Genomic DNA, 14,750 nt, shown 5'->3' on the forward strand with positions numbered 1-14,750 from the left:
ACCTGAAGGAGCGTCTCCACCCCTATCGTTCTGCCCTGACGCTGAGGTCCAGCTCCAAGGGCCTTCTGGTGGTTCCCTCATTGCGAGAAGCAAAGCTACAGGGAACCAGGCAGAGGGCCTTCTCGGTGGTGGCCCCCCCCCTGTGGAACGCCCTCCCATCAGATGTCAAAGCGATAAACAACTACCTGACATTTAGAAGACATCTGAAGGCAGCCCTGTTCAGGGAAGTTTCTAATGTGTGACATTTTTAATCTTTGTTGGAAGCCGCCCAGAGTGGCTGGGGAAACCCAGCCAGATGGGCGGGGTACAAATAATAATTATTGGAAGGGACCCTGAGGTTCATCTAATACACCCCCCTGCAATACAGGAATCTCAGCTAAAGCACCCCTGACTGGCCATCCAAACTCTGCTTAAAAGCCTCCAACTCTACAATTCTATGAAAGGATTTTGTGGGGAGCACTGAGATTGAGCTTCCATGCAGATGCAGGCCCCACACACACACACACACACACACACACACACACACACCACCATGTACTGTATTGGCCCAAATATAAGCCGCACTTTAAATTTTCATGATCAGAATTTGAAAGGGAAAAAAGGTGCAGCTTATATTCAGGCCAATACGGTATATTTGTGCTGGAATGTCTTGTAATAACTCAGTCTGGGTTTCTGCTGCAAAGGAATTCTTCCCTCGGGGAACCAGCACCCTCTGGTGGCAGAAGACGCAAACAGTCCATCCTGGGCAAAAAAGAAATTTGGCAGCTGGAGCAGGAAGTTTCAGGAAGAAGCTTTTAATTTCCAGGGTGTTGCAGATTTCAGTCCTTCCAAAGAACAGCAACTGGGATATATCTGGGCGGCCAGCGCTGGGCAGGGCAGGGCAAATAGAGGCTTGTGTTGCATCCTTCGGGATCTGGCTAAAGATAGGGGGCATGTTTGGGGGGAGGGAGGGATGGGGTGAAACCGGGGTCCTGGCAGCAGGGAAAACATCACAGGAAGCGCCCCCCTGCCTGGGGTCAACTGGAGGGAGGAAAAGGCAAGAAAGATGAGAGGAGCGCAAAGCCATCTTTCGCCCCGTCAAGCATGAGCCCCACACCCCAGAGCAGGCTTCCCCGACCAGGCGCCCTCTAGCTGCTTTGGACGACAGCTGACATCAGCCCCAGCCAGAGCCATTCCCAGCCCCTTTGCGTCCAGCCTGGCTGTGGTCTCTCCTTGCTGGTGTCTGCCTTGGAGCTGGCTCTGGAAGGCGGTTGTGGGGAGACTCACAAATGGAGGAGGAGAGGAAGCTGCCTTATGCAGAATCTCCTCCATCTAGCTCAATATTCCCTACACTGGCTTGCAGAGGCGCTCCGTGGTTTTGCAAGAACTGATCCAGCATCCTGTTCTCCCAGCGGCTGACCAGATGCCTCTTCTGGGAAACCAAGCAGGATTCAAGCACAAGGGCAATCTCTTCTCCCGTAGTTTCCAGCAACTCGGAATCAGAAACATTACTGCCTCCAGCTGTAGAGGCAGAGTACGGCCATCCTGGCTAGAAGCCATCCGTAGCCCTTTCGTCCTCCAAGAATTTTTCCCATCCTCTTTTAAAGCCATCCAGCCTTGTGGCCATCCCTGCCTCTTGTGGGAGGGAGTTCCACTGTCTAATGATGCTCTGCATGAAGCAGTGGCTTAGCGTGGGGAGCCAGACTCTGGGCAGGCACAAACCAGACACCCCTGCAGAGATCATGCCCTGCTGGGCGTCAGTGGCAAGGGCCAGGTGACTGCACAGGATGCTCTTCACACACACACACACACACACACATGCCCTACCCCTGCCCAGTGTGTGAGCACCCGCCTGGCATCAGCCTGGCAAAGAGCATGACACCCCTGGCATGAAGAAATACTTTATTCTATCCTGACTCTTCCAGCGGGTGAGGAGTTTTACCTGACCCCGCTTGGAGATGGCAGCATTGAACCTGGAACCTTCTGCATGCAAAGCAGTTGTTCTACCTCTAAGCTACGGCCTTTTTCCGTAAAGTTCGTGCCCTCTGGTCGTTCCAAGTGCAGAGGCGAGCAGCCGTGGCTCTGGGGCCAAGGGATCTGTCTAGGCACATCTGCTACTGGGAGGAGATTCAATTTCACAGCTGATCTCGCCCCCCAAGCACTGTGAAATCGTAACCCCTTGCTTCGCCTTTGCGCCGGCTTGTTTCGCTCCCTCTTGGGTTTTCGAAACAAAGCTTCTTGGAAGCCAAGATCAGAGGAGGAGGCCCAGAGTTCAGTGGCAGGGAACATGCGTTGGCATGCGAAGGCTCCCCCATTGCATATCCACTTCAAAGGATCTCAGGTTGCAAAGTAACACAGCTTCATGCATGCTCACGAACTCGGTGCTCTTGCGAAAGCAACACTAAACATGATGGATGACACCGGAATTGACTCCCTGCTCATGAGTCAAGCCATGCCTGGCGGAATTTGAGCTCCCCTTCCAAACAGGAGTCCATTAAAGGGAAGAGCAGAGCTCGTCTTCCTTCTTCTAAGTTAAAGCAAAAAACCTCCTGAACTGCTTAAGGGGATCTTCACAAGGAAGGCAATTTAGGGCTCTTCCCAGGGGAAAGTGGCGGGGAAAGTGGAAGTAGAGATAAGCCCTTAGTTGAACTTTTAATGCATGGGTAGGCAAACTCAGGCCCGGGGGCTGTATCCAGCCCAATTGCCTTCTCAATCCGGCCCGCCGACCGTCCAGGAATCAGCGTGTTTTTACACGAGTAGAATGTGTCTTTTTAATTAAAATGCATCTCTGGGTTATTTGTGGGGCCTGCCTGGTGTTTTTACATGAGTAGAATGTGTGCTTTTATTTGTGGGGCATAGGAATTCGTTCATCCCCCCCCCCCAAAGAAAAAATATAGTCTGGCCCCCCACAAGGTCTGAGGGACAGTGGACTGGCCCACAACTGGAAAAGTTTGCTGACTCCTGTTTTAAGAGAAAGGTACCATCAGTAGTTCTAAAGGTAAAGAGACCCCTGACTGTTAGGTCCAGTCGTGGCCGACTCTGGGGTTGCGGTGCTCATCTCGCTTTATTGGCCGAGGGAGCCGGCGTACAGCTTCCGGGTCATGTGGCCAGCGTGACTAAGCCGCTTCTGGCAAACCAGAGCAGCGCAGGGAAACGCCGTTTACCTTCCCTCTGGAGTGGTACCTATTTATCTACTTGCACTTTGTGCTTTCAAACTGCTACGTTGGCAGGAGCAGGGACCGAGCAACGGGAGCTCACCCCGTCATGGGGAGTCGAACTACGACCTTCTGATTGGCAAGCCCAAGAGGTTCAGTGGTTTAACCCACAGCGCCACCCGTGTCCCTTTCAGTAGTTCTTCTTATCCTTTTTTAAAAATCAAATATCTGCACGAGGTACCACTGTATGGGATTACCAGAACTATACACATGTTTAAATTTCTATTCTTACGGTGGTTTTCTGCTACTTCCAGAGATCATTTCCTAGCGAATGTTGTGAAGCTGCCTTTCTGCTGCTGAAGCGCACTCAGCCTGACTTTGGGTGCAGTTTCTATCATGCCACCAAGACCTCTTTTTGGGGGGTGGGGGAGTGAAGAGCCTCAGCCCCAGAGCCAGAGCAGCGACTTTGCATGCCTAAGCCTCAGGTTTGATCCCCAGTGACATTATTTCCAGATAGACCAAAACCCTGCAAGGCGACTGACCAGTTGCTGACCACCTCCACCTGCTTTGGCTGACCACACATCCCATCTCTGCTGCGCTGACGTACCTTGTCATGGCTGCACCCTTTTGTCTCTCCTGCACATCCTAAGCCAAGGGAAGAAGTAGAAGCAGCCCCAATAAATCCTGCAAGAGAGAAAAGGAAGGGGGTGGAGATCCAGGCCGCTAAGCAGAGAGGCTCCCACCTGGGGGAGGGAGAAGACCTGCAGGAGGGGAAGGAAGGTGGTCCCAGGCCCCTGAGAAGCAGGAGACAGGATAGGCCAGACCAGTAGCTTATCTAGTTCTCACAGGGGTCAGTCAGAAGCCTGTGGGAAACACTTGGACAAGATTCAAGCACAAAAGGGCTCTTCTGTGGTTTCCAGGAACCGGTTTTCAGAAGCATTGCTGCCTTGACCGCGGAGGCAGAGCACAGCCATCCTGGCTAATACTACTACTACTACTAATAATAATAATAATTTATTACTTATACCCCGCCCCCAACTGGTCGGGCATCCCCAGCCACTCTGGGCAGCTTCCAACAAAATATTAAAATACAGTGGTATTTTGTTCGTTCGTTTGTTTCCTTGGTTGCAATAAAGCGGCTAATAAATTTAATAAATGATTATGATGATGACAATAACCAGTGTTTTTTATTTGAGAGCCAGTGTGGTGTAGTGGTTAAGAGCGGTAGTCACGTAATCTGGGGAACCGGGTTCGCGTCTCCGCTCCTCCACATGCAGCTGCTGGGTGACCTTGGGCCACTCACACTTCTCTGAAGTCTCTCAGCCCCACTCACCTCACAGAGGGTTTGTTGTGGGGGAGGAAGGGAAAGGAGAATGTGAGCCGCTTTGAGACACCTGAAGGGGAGTGAAAGGCAGGATATCAAATCCAAACTCTTCTTCTTCTTCTTCTTCTTCTTCTTCTTCTTCTTCTTCTTCTTATTTCTTAAAAAAATGTTTAGCAGTACTCTCATTTTCCTACTCATATTGAAATACTGCCCCTCAATGAGGCCAAACTTAGATTCACAACATGTTTAGGGGTATGCGTACCCCTGAGTCCCCCCAGGAAAAAAGCACTGACAGTAGCACATTTAGTGTAGTGTCTAGTTTATGTTCTGAACCACCCTGTGATCTTTGGTTGAAGGGTGATACAGTGGTACCTCGGGTTACATACGCTTCAGGTTACATATACTTCAGGTTACAGACTCCACTAACCCAGAAATATTACCTCGGGTTAAGAACTTTGCTTCAGGATGAGAACAGAAATCGTGCTCCGGTGGTGTGGTGGCAGCAGGAGGCCCCATTAGCTAAAGTGGTGCTTCAGGTTAAGAACAGTTTCAGGTTAAGAATGGACCTCCGGAATGAATGAAGTACTTAACCCGAGGTACCACTGTATACAAATTAAATAGAGGAGGAGGAGGAGGAGGAGGAGGAGGAGGAGTGTTTGGCCCAGGTGAAGATCAGACCTGAAGACTGTGTGCCCCTGGAGTTGGGATGGCAGGCCAAGGATGGAGGGGCAAGAGGGGCAGAGAGAGATTCTTGTTGCTAAGCTACAGGTCTCCTTGCACCTTCCAGATGCAGGTGACACCCTTTAGGCAAGGTGCTCCAAGCTGCTCCAAAGAGGAGGCTTGGCTTGGCCCGGCCAGCAAGGAGGCTGCTGCTGGACCCTGGAAATGCTTCCGCACTCACTCTTCATGGACCGACTCTGACTCCCAGTCCAGCCTCCAGCCATTAGACTCCAGCCCTTCCTCTTGCCGAATGAGGTCTCCACCCTGCAGGAAAGAGAGTCAGTGTTGCTGGATTGACCACACCACACACACACACACACACACACACACATGAAGACACACAGCATCTCAGGCATCGTCATCAGCCGAGCCACGTAGCTACATTGCATTGCCAACAATCCCACAAGGAGAGCCTGCCGGATCAGGCCAACAGCCCATCTAGACCAGCATCCTGTTCTCACAGTGGCTAAACAGCTGCCATTATGGGAGACTGAGCATAGGAGCAACATTCTCCCCTCCTGTGGGTTCCAGCAACTGGTATTCAGAAACAGGGGCAGAACATCTCCTATTGCCGTGCAGGGTGGGTTCGCTTGCAGGGCTCTGTGCATGCCCATCGGGGAAGTGGGCACGCCATGGGGCACACTCATGCACCTTAGCCCAGCAGAAGAGAGGGGCAGCAAAGCCACCGCTCTGCCTGTCCCCCTTTCCACTGCTTCTGCCCCTGGGGGCAGGCTTGATGCAGAAGCAGAGCTGCAGCCAACCGGCCTCCCCCTCCCTTTTGGCTGGCCCAGGGGTGGCCGTAAGGAGAAGGAGGCCTGAAGGCTGGGCCTGGGCGCAGCTCCCCTCCATGAGGCAGCCTGTGTGATAGGAATTTTGAGGTCTTAGATATATGTTAAATGTTCATAAGTGTACCAACCAAGCATGGACATAGATCAGCACAGGAAGACCGACCTGGAACCATTTTGATTCCCAAACTGAGCAAATGTTTTGTCTGCAAGGTCAAAGGAATATCCGCCCTCCCTTCCCCACAGGTGGGCGGGGTTTGCGGCACCGAGCGAGGCTCACCTGGGCGGGTGCCACCCACCTGCTTGAGCTGGCCTTTGACCCGCCCTTGGCCAGGGAGCACAATGGACGGCCGGCTGGGGGTGGGCCTAAGGCCAGGGTCTGCAACCCGCGGCTCCGGAGCGGATACTAACGAGGGGAGGAGGCGCATTGTGCGCCCCGACACTCCCCACTGTGGCGGGTGCTGTACTGGCTGTGACGTCACATGGGGGCGGTGCGTGCGTTAGTCACGCACCGTCCCGACGTCACCTTCCCGCCCGCTGCGGCTCCCAGTTGTTGTTTTTCCGGAAACGGGTCCAAGTGGCTCTTTTTGTCTTAAAGGTTGCAGACCCCTGGCCTAAGGCCAAAAGAAAAGAGGCTGACTTCTGGGCTCAAGCCTCTTTTGCCGTTCTTCCTTCCAGGATGTTTTCTCTGCAAGGTCAAAGGAAAATGGAAAAGCCTCCTCATTGTCTTTTCCTTCACAAATCCTGTCTTAAGGGCACATTTAAGATATGAATAGGGTGTGAGCCTGACCTGGCTCAGGAACTAAGTATTTATCATTACAAAAGACTGGCCAGGCTCCCCAGGCAATCCAAACAAGTGACCATTAAACAGGTAACCTGGCAGACAAGAGGTAAACATGGCACTCAGATTTCTGCTGTAGACCACCCTTTCTGTGATGTAGGTATGTAGGGGGTGGTTTTGGGTTACACCCCTTCTGTGATGTATGTATGATGTTTCTGTGGGTGGTCTTGTACTCCAGGGAGGGAATTTAAAATGTCCATATAAGGGCTTGCGCGCCATTGTTCTGGCTTCCTCCTCCTTTCCTGCTTGTGAGGGGAGCACCCTGTTGCAACAGATCACTAAAGATCAGGCTTACTAGCTGCTTTGCTTCCCAATATTCTCTGGTTGGCCTCTGTTATTTTCTCCTACCAATAGGGAACCTACGTAAGGACTCTGTACGAGCTCTTGGAAACCCCATAAGGGGGAAAGGGCAGTTTTTTGTTTACAACACCTTCCACGGGGGAACCTGGTTGTGTCCCTCAAAAAAATGTGCCTGAGTCTACCCCCCACTCCATGCTATGCCATGTTCAGAAGCATTTCTGCCTCTGACTGTGGAGGTACCCATTGACCGTACCATCAACACCAGCTGCTAGAATCCTCAGGCCAGGAGAAGGTTTGAGCGCTTGCTGGTTTCCCATTGAGGCTTGCAGTTGGTCCCTGTGTGATGGGCCACTGGCCTGATCCAGAAGGCTCTCCTTGTGGTTCAGCTGTTCCCTCCACCACCTCCAGACATCCTTTACCTGGCTTCAGAACTTCCCACTTGCCTGAAGGCGGCACTTCTCTCCTTTGGCTTCCTTCTGCAGAGGCCTCTTCGCCTCCTGGCTGCTCTGCGGATGAAACGATGGAGAAGGTTGGAAATGCAAAGAAAAAGAAGGAACATTTTATCATATGTGGTGGAAATGTAAAAAAGTAAAGAACTTCTGGGAAATGATATATAATGAGATGAAAAAGATGTTGAAATATACATTTTTTAAAAAACCAGAAGCATTTTTACTTGGTATTATAGGTCCGGACATTAATAGGCAAGATGTTAAATTGTTTTTATATGCAACAACTGCGGCAAGAGTATTGTTAGCCCAGAAATGGAAACAAGAAGAAATTCTGACGAAAGAAGAATGGCAGACAAAATTAATGGACTACACAGAATTGGACAAAATGACAGGAAGGATTCAAAACCTGCGGGACCAGAGATTTACAGAAGATTGGAAGAAGTATATGAATTATTTGAAGAGCAACTGTAATCGACAAATTACGCTAGTAGGATTACAAGAAGTTTCGTAAGGAGAAATATACGAAGTGTTAAAAACTAGAAAAAGATAGTGATATTGGTTATAAGTTTGAAATGTAATAGGGAAAATAAGAAATGCATACTGAGCGATTACATTGGAAAATTTTCAGACAGGATTGATGGAAGTCAAAACTTTGAATAAGATGTAAAAGTATATTTAATTATTGTTGAAAATTATATGTTAAAAAAATAATAAACAAGAAAACACACACAGACAAAAAGAGAAGGTTGGGACCCTTGTAAGGCCGTGTGTGTGTGTTTGTGTGGTTGGAGGGCACAAAGTCCGCAAGGCTTTCCCGTCCTTGGCCCTACCTGCTCCACATATTCCGCTCCTTGCCCCAATGGATCCTCACGCGCTCCGGCTTCCAGCTGCTGCTGCTTTTTCTGGGGGCAGATATGGAGAAAACAGAGGTTCATCTGGACTGCGCCATCTGTTTTTAGGGAGCAGCGAATTCGCCTGCCTGGCATCAACAGGCAGGGAGTTCAAAAGTGTGGGAGATGCCACACTAAAATGGGTGTTGAGCGGCATCTGCAGTGGTGCCAATTCTGCCGATTGCAGCAGTCGAGTGGGCACACTCGGGGTAAGCCAATTTCGTAGGCAAACTGGTCCCAAGTTGCTCAAGGCTTTACAGTGGTACCTCAGGTAACAGATGCTTCAGCTTACAGATGCCGCTAACCCAGAAATAGTACCTCGGGTTAAGAACTTTGCTTCAGGATGAGAACAGAAATCATGCACCGACAGTGTGGCAGCAGCAGGAGGCCCCATTAGCTAAAGTGGTGCTTCAGGTTAAGAACAGTTTCAGGTTAAGAACAGACCTCCGGAACAAATTAAGTTCTTAACCAGAGGTACCACTGTATATACTAACACTATAGGGACACAGTGGTGGAGCTTCATGCTCTGGCATTGGGAGGTGGAAAGCAGGCAGGGACATGGTTGGTGCACGTCCTGGGGGCGTGGCCCATTGCCTGCAGGGGCATGGCATCCAGGGCGGGCAGGGGAAGCAGCCGTGATGGCACCCCCTCCCCCAGGATCACGCTGCTGGGGGCGGTACGCTCCCCCCGCTCCCTTCTTCCTCCGCCAGTGTAGGGATGCAGGTGGTGCTGTGGTCTAAACCACTGAGCCTCTTGGGCTTGACGATCAGAAGGTCGTGGTTCGAATCCCTGTGACGGGGTGAGCTCCCATTGCTCTGTCCCAGCTCCTGCCAACCTAACAGTTCGAAAGCACACCAGTGCAAGTAGATAAATAGGTACCGCTGTAGCAGGAAGGTAAACGGCATTTCCGTGCGCTCTGGTTTCTGTCACGGTGTTCCGTTGAGCCAGAGGCGGTTTAGTCCTGCTGGCCACAGGACCCAGAAAGCTGTCAGTGGACAAACGCCGGCTCCCTTGGCCTGAAAGCGAGAGGAGCGCCGCAACCCCATAGTCGCCTTTGACTGGACTTAACCACCCAGGGGTCCTTTACCTTACCTTACCTTTTACCTATACTAACACTGACACCTTGAACTTGCAACCAGCGTAGGTCTACTGACCTGGTAGGCGTGGTCTCCCCTCTTGGCTTTGCAGTTGTCTCTTCTGTCCCAGCGTAGCCCAGACACCATCTCTCTCCTCTCCGACATGGACTGGGCAGTGGGGGCTTTGGGGGAATTGAGGCTGTACATCTCAGTCAACAGAGACTCCATGGCCACAGCAGAAGCTCCTGAGGACACCAAATACTTGGGTCAGCTGCACCCAAGAAGTGGGAATATCCCCCGCCTTGCCCTGCCCTCCCTTTCCCATGAAGTGGAACGCCAGCCTAATGGGATAGACATCTCCACTGGGAGATCGCACCCATCTCTTTAGGGTTCAGCTGCCCTTATCTGTTAGAATTCCTGCTCTGTGATTGCAGTCATGGGATTGTTGTCTATCACATGATGGTGTGTGTTTTGACTCCACAGAGTGGGAAGTGACGGAGACAGGATGTTTGTGTTCCTGTGTTCCGTGAAGTGGGACTATTGTCCTTTGCTCTTTGCTGTCTGATATGAGAGAGAGAGAGAGAGAGAGAGAGAGAGAGAGAGAGAGAGAGGGAGCCATGTTGCAGTGCTCCGTGTGTTTTTATATGTAAATAAAGTAGATTAGCCAAAATGCTAAGTTACTGAGGTCTGTTACGCAAGCTGCAAAGACTCTGCAGATCCCTAAGTGTGCCGGTGTCTGTTGGCATCGGTCGCTGTGATGTTCGGGCTGAAGAAAGCTTTTGAAGCTCCTGAACGATTGACCAGGAGGGAGGGAACATGCCAGTCGGGCATGTGTCTCTGCCAGGGTCCTACTCGAGAGGAGGACATGCTCCTGGAAGAACATCCTTCTCCCTGTTGGGTGATCTTAATATATGTCTACACTGCTGTTGACTGCTCTGGAACCTTATGGTGATGGGCAGGGAAGGGAAGGACACAACCAATTGTAAGAGCTGTTCAGCAATGGAATGGACTCCCCTTGGAAGGTGGTGGACTCTCCTTCCCTGGAGGTTTTTAAGCAGAGGTTGGATGGCCATCTGTCAGGGATTAAGAACCTAAGAAGAGCCCTCCATGAATTTGTCCAATCCTCTTTTCAAGCCATCCTAGTTGGTGGCCATCCCTGCCTCCAGTGGGAGGGAGTTCCATAGGACAATGCTGTGCTGAGTCCCCCATTGCTCAGCTTCGTTGGGTGTCCACCAGTTGTCATCCAACCACATCTGGAAGGTCACAGTTTCCCCATCCCCATCTTAACAGACGCAGCCAGCAGACCCACCTCCTGGTGTGAAACAGGCCTCCGTTAAGAAGTGCTCCAGGAGCAGGGAAGGGAAACGAGGCCCTCCCCAAGTGTCAACAGAGTCCGCCTTCCGAGTTGCTCAGTCTGACCAGCCAGACTCTTGTGCCCAGCTGTGCCAGAGCTTCTGCTGCCTCCCAGTTCAACTGAGGACACCTGGGGCCAGCAGGGAGAACCGCCAAGAAGACCACCTCTCTGAGAGGCAAGAGGTCACACAACAGCCTCTGGCAGTGACTGAGTGGGGGCAAATTGCGGCACCCTCAAATCCGATGGGAAGAGGATAACCCAAGATGGCCTCCACCAGAGTCAGTTGCTCCATCCTCTGCTGGGATTCCGTGGTTCTGTGACCCCAAAGAGACAGCGGAAAGAAGGTCAACGCCAGGCAGAGGCAGCTGGCATGGCCTCTCTCACTGGGAAGCTGTTCACCAGATGTTCTGCTCTCTCTCAGTATCATATGAGCACTCTCTGTTTCCCCTGTTATAGGAATTCTAAGGTCTTATATATATAAAATAAATGTACAAGGAAAACACACACATAAGTATATAAACCGCGTGTCTGAAATAGTAAAGATAAAAAGGTAAAGGGACCCCTGACCATTAGGTCCAGTTGTGACCGACTCTGGGGTTGTGGTGCTCATCTCGCTTTACTGGCTGAGGGAGCCGGCGTACAGCTTCCGGGTCATGTGGCCAGCATGACTAAGCCGCTTCTGGCATACCAGAGCAGCGCACGGAAACGCCGTTTACCTTCCCACCGGAGTGGTATCTATTTATCTATTTGCACTTTGACATGTTTTCGAACTGCTCGGTTGGTAGGAGCAGGGACCGAGCAACAGGAGCTTACCCCGTCGCCAGGATTCAAACCGCTGACCTTCTGATCAGCAAGTCCTAGGCTCAGTGGTTTAACCCACAGCGCCACCCGCGTCCCTATGTCTGAAATAGTACAGGAGAACAATCCTGAAGCCATTTTGACTCTCCCAAATGGACCTCAACTATTTCTCTGCAAGGAGGAAGGAAATGGGGGAAGCTTTCCATTTTATATATATATATATATAATTTTTATTCAATTTTTCCAATATAAAATTAATACAATTCATACATCTTTTTTACATCCATTCTCTTTTTTTGACTTCCCTCAACTTGACTGATACTCCTTCCCTTCTTAATTTCTTACACATTTCTAAAACCTTCCCTCTATTATTTTTGTAAATTAAATCTTATTTTACTCATATTCTAACATTTCTTCTTACAGAGCTTCATTAAAGCTTACAAGCGTTATTTGCTTTTCACTTAGATTGTGCATATACTCTGTAAACTTTTCCCAATCTTCTATAAATCTCTGATCTCGTCGATTTCGGATCCTTCCTGTCAGTCTATCAAGTTCTGCAAAGTCCGTCATCTTCATTCTCCATTCTTCTAATGTGGGTAACTCCTCTTGCTTCCATTTCTGAGGCATTAATATTCTCGCTGCTGTCACTGCATATAAAAATAACTTCCTGTCTTTCTTATTTATCTCATTCCCTGTAATACGGGGGAAGCTTTCCAATGGTCTTTGGACTGTAAGGGCTGCTTACATCTCCCTGTAAATACAGCCTGGCAAATATCTGTTCAGCTGAGCACACTCTCAATATGCGTAAGAGATTCTGGAACTAAGTATTTACCATCTCAAAGGAATGGCCAGGCTACCCAGAACATGCAATCAAGTAAGTCATTATCAGGTAACCTGGCAGACGGGAGAGAAGCAGCACACTCAAATTTCTGCTGGAGACAGCCTCCTTCAGTGATGTATGTATGATATTTTAGGTTGCAAAAAGATCAGGCTTACTAGCAGCTTTGCTCCTCAATATTCTCTGGTTGGCCTCTGCTTTTTTCTCCTACCGATAGGGAACCTACATAAGAACTCTATACGGGCTCTTGGGTACCCCATAAGGGAAAAGGAGCAGTTTTTTTCTTACAACACCCCAAGCATCTTATTGTTACGGATGTTGGGAGCCGTCCTCAATCGGGGTTCCAGGCCTCCCCAGAGTTTGTGCTTCTTTGGGGAACCAAAGATGCAGCGGAGACGGGTGTAGCTTTAAGAAATATGGTTTATTTCACACCTTCAGTCTGAGTCCATGTGCTCCCATACTGTAAACCGCCCTGTGATCCTCACATGAAGGGCAGTATAGGAATTCAATAAATAAATAAGATACAAATGGAGGGGTTTTGTTTTGCTTTGCTTTTAAGCATGCTAGTTAAAGCCAGTGCTTTTTTCTTTTTTAAAAAAATGTTTTGGGATACTCTCATTTTGACTCAAGAAAATCACCCTTTTTCAGTTCAAATCAGGAAAAATAAATCCAGTAAATGGACAAAAGTACAAAGATTCAAAAAATGTTTAGGGGTATTCATACTTCTGCATACCCCCAGGAAAAAAAACACTGGTTAAAACCGTCAAACCTGGCTTCAGTTAAAGTGCCCCGCTGGGCTGAAAAAAGTATTGAGCAAGTGCCAGGCATTCAGTGAAGAGGGTGTGTGCTGCCTGACCTCAACTGGAAGGGAGTTCCACAGATTTGGGTCTACCATACTGAATGCTTCTAGTTTAGGGTCGTCATAGGTCTGGAATTTTCCAGACATTGCTGGGATTTGGCTGCCAGAAACAGTGTCTGGGAGAAAATGTCGCTTAAAGGCATTTGACAAGGTGCCCCATGATATTCTTGTAAAGAAGCTGGTAAAATGCGGTCTTGACTATGCTACCACTCAGTGGATTTGTAACTGGCTGACTGACCGGACCCAAAGGGTGCTCATCAATGGTTCCTCTTCATCCTGGAGAAGAGTGACTAGTGGGGTGCCACAGGGTTCTGTCTTGGGCCCGGTCTTATTCAACATCTTTATCAACGACTTGGATGATGGACTCAAGGGCATCCTGATCAAATTTGCAGATGACACCAAACTGGGAGGGGTGGCTAACACCCCAGAGGACAGGATCACACTTCAAAACGACCTTGACAGATTAGAGAACTGGGCCAAAACAAACAAGATGAATTTTAACAGGGAGAAATGTAAAGTATTGCACTTGGGCAAAAAATACAAGATGGGTGCCACCTGGCTTGAGAGCAGTACATGTGAAAAGGATCTAGGAGTCTTGGTTGACCACAAACTTAACATGAGCCAACAGTGTGACGCGGCAGCTAAAAAAGCCAATGCAATTCTGGGCTGCATCAATAGGAGTATAGCATCTAGATCAAGGGAAGTTATAGTGCCACTGTATTCTGCTCTGGTCAGACCTCACCTGGAGTACTGTGTCCAGTTCTGGGCACCACAGTTCAAGAAGGACACTGACAAACTAGAACGTGTACAGAGGAGGGCAACCAAAATGGTCAAAGGCCTGGAAACAATGCCTTATGAGGATCGGCTAAGGGAGCTGGGCATGTTTAGCCTGGAGAAGAGGAGGTTAAGGGGTGATATGATAGCCATGTTCAAATATATAAAAGGATGTCACATAGAGGAGGGAGAAAGGTTGTTTTCTGCTGCTCCAGAGAAGCGGACACGGAGCAATGGATACAAACTACAAGAAAGAAGATTCCACCTAAACATTAGGAAGAACTTCCTGACAGTAAGAGCTGTCCGACAGTGGAATTTGCTGCCAAGGAGTGTGGTGGAGTCTCCTTCTTTGGAGGTCTTTAAGCAGAGGCTTGACAACCATATGTCAGGAGTGCTCTGATGGTGTTTCCTGCTTGGCAGGGGGTTGGACTCGATGGCCCTTGTGGTCTCTTCCAACTCTATGATTCTATGATTCTATGAAATGTCCAGAAGTGTTGGAAGTGTGCATTTCTCTAATTTTATGCCCCTCAGGCTCCCTTCAGAATCTGCCATCCCACGGCGCCATGTGATTCAAAGCGTCCTGTTTGTGTAAATACTCAATGCTGTGC

The 14,750-nt window shown here is 49.6% G+C and overlaps 1 protein-coding gene and 1 long non-coding RNA gene across 2 annotated transcripts in view; both read right to left on the reverse strand.

The window, feature by feature from the left end:
* The window catches only part of LOC310659622, a 325,082-nt gene that overhangs the window by 277,054 nt on the left and 33,278 nt on the right, over positions 1-14,750 (reverse strand). The gene's annotated exons all lie outside the window — the stretch shown is intronic.
* LOC310659559 (uncharacterized protein) lies at positions 779-11,190 on the reverse strand. Its single transcript, XM_083403254.1, has 7 exons — positions 10,829-11,190; positions 9,598-9,764; positions 8,384-8,455; positions 7,548-7,610; positions 5,360-5,442; positions 3,742-3,818; positions 779-1,020 (listed from the first exon to the last, which is right to left on the reverse strand). The coding sequence occupies exons 2-6, from the start codon at positions 9,745-9,747 to the stop codon at positions 3,746-3,748; spliced, it is 441 nt and encodes a 146-aa protein (XP_083259380.1). The 5' UTR covers positions 9,748-9,764; positions 10,829-11,190; the 3' UTR covers positions 779-1,020; positions 3,742-3,745.

The sequence above is a fragment of the Podarcis tiliguerta genome (genome assembly GCF_965153285.1).
Source record: "Podarcis tiliguerta genome assembly, chromosome: 11".
In the NCBI taxonomy this organism is placed as follows: domain Eukaryota; kingdom Metazoa; phylum Chordata; class Lepidosauria; order Squamata; family Lacertidae; genus Podarcis; species Podarcis tiliguerta.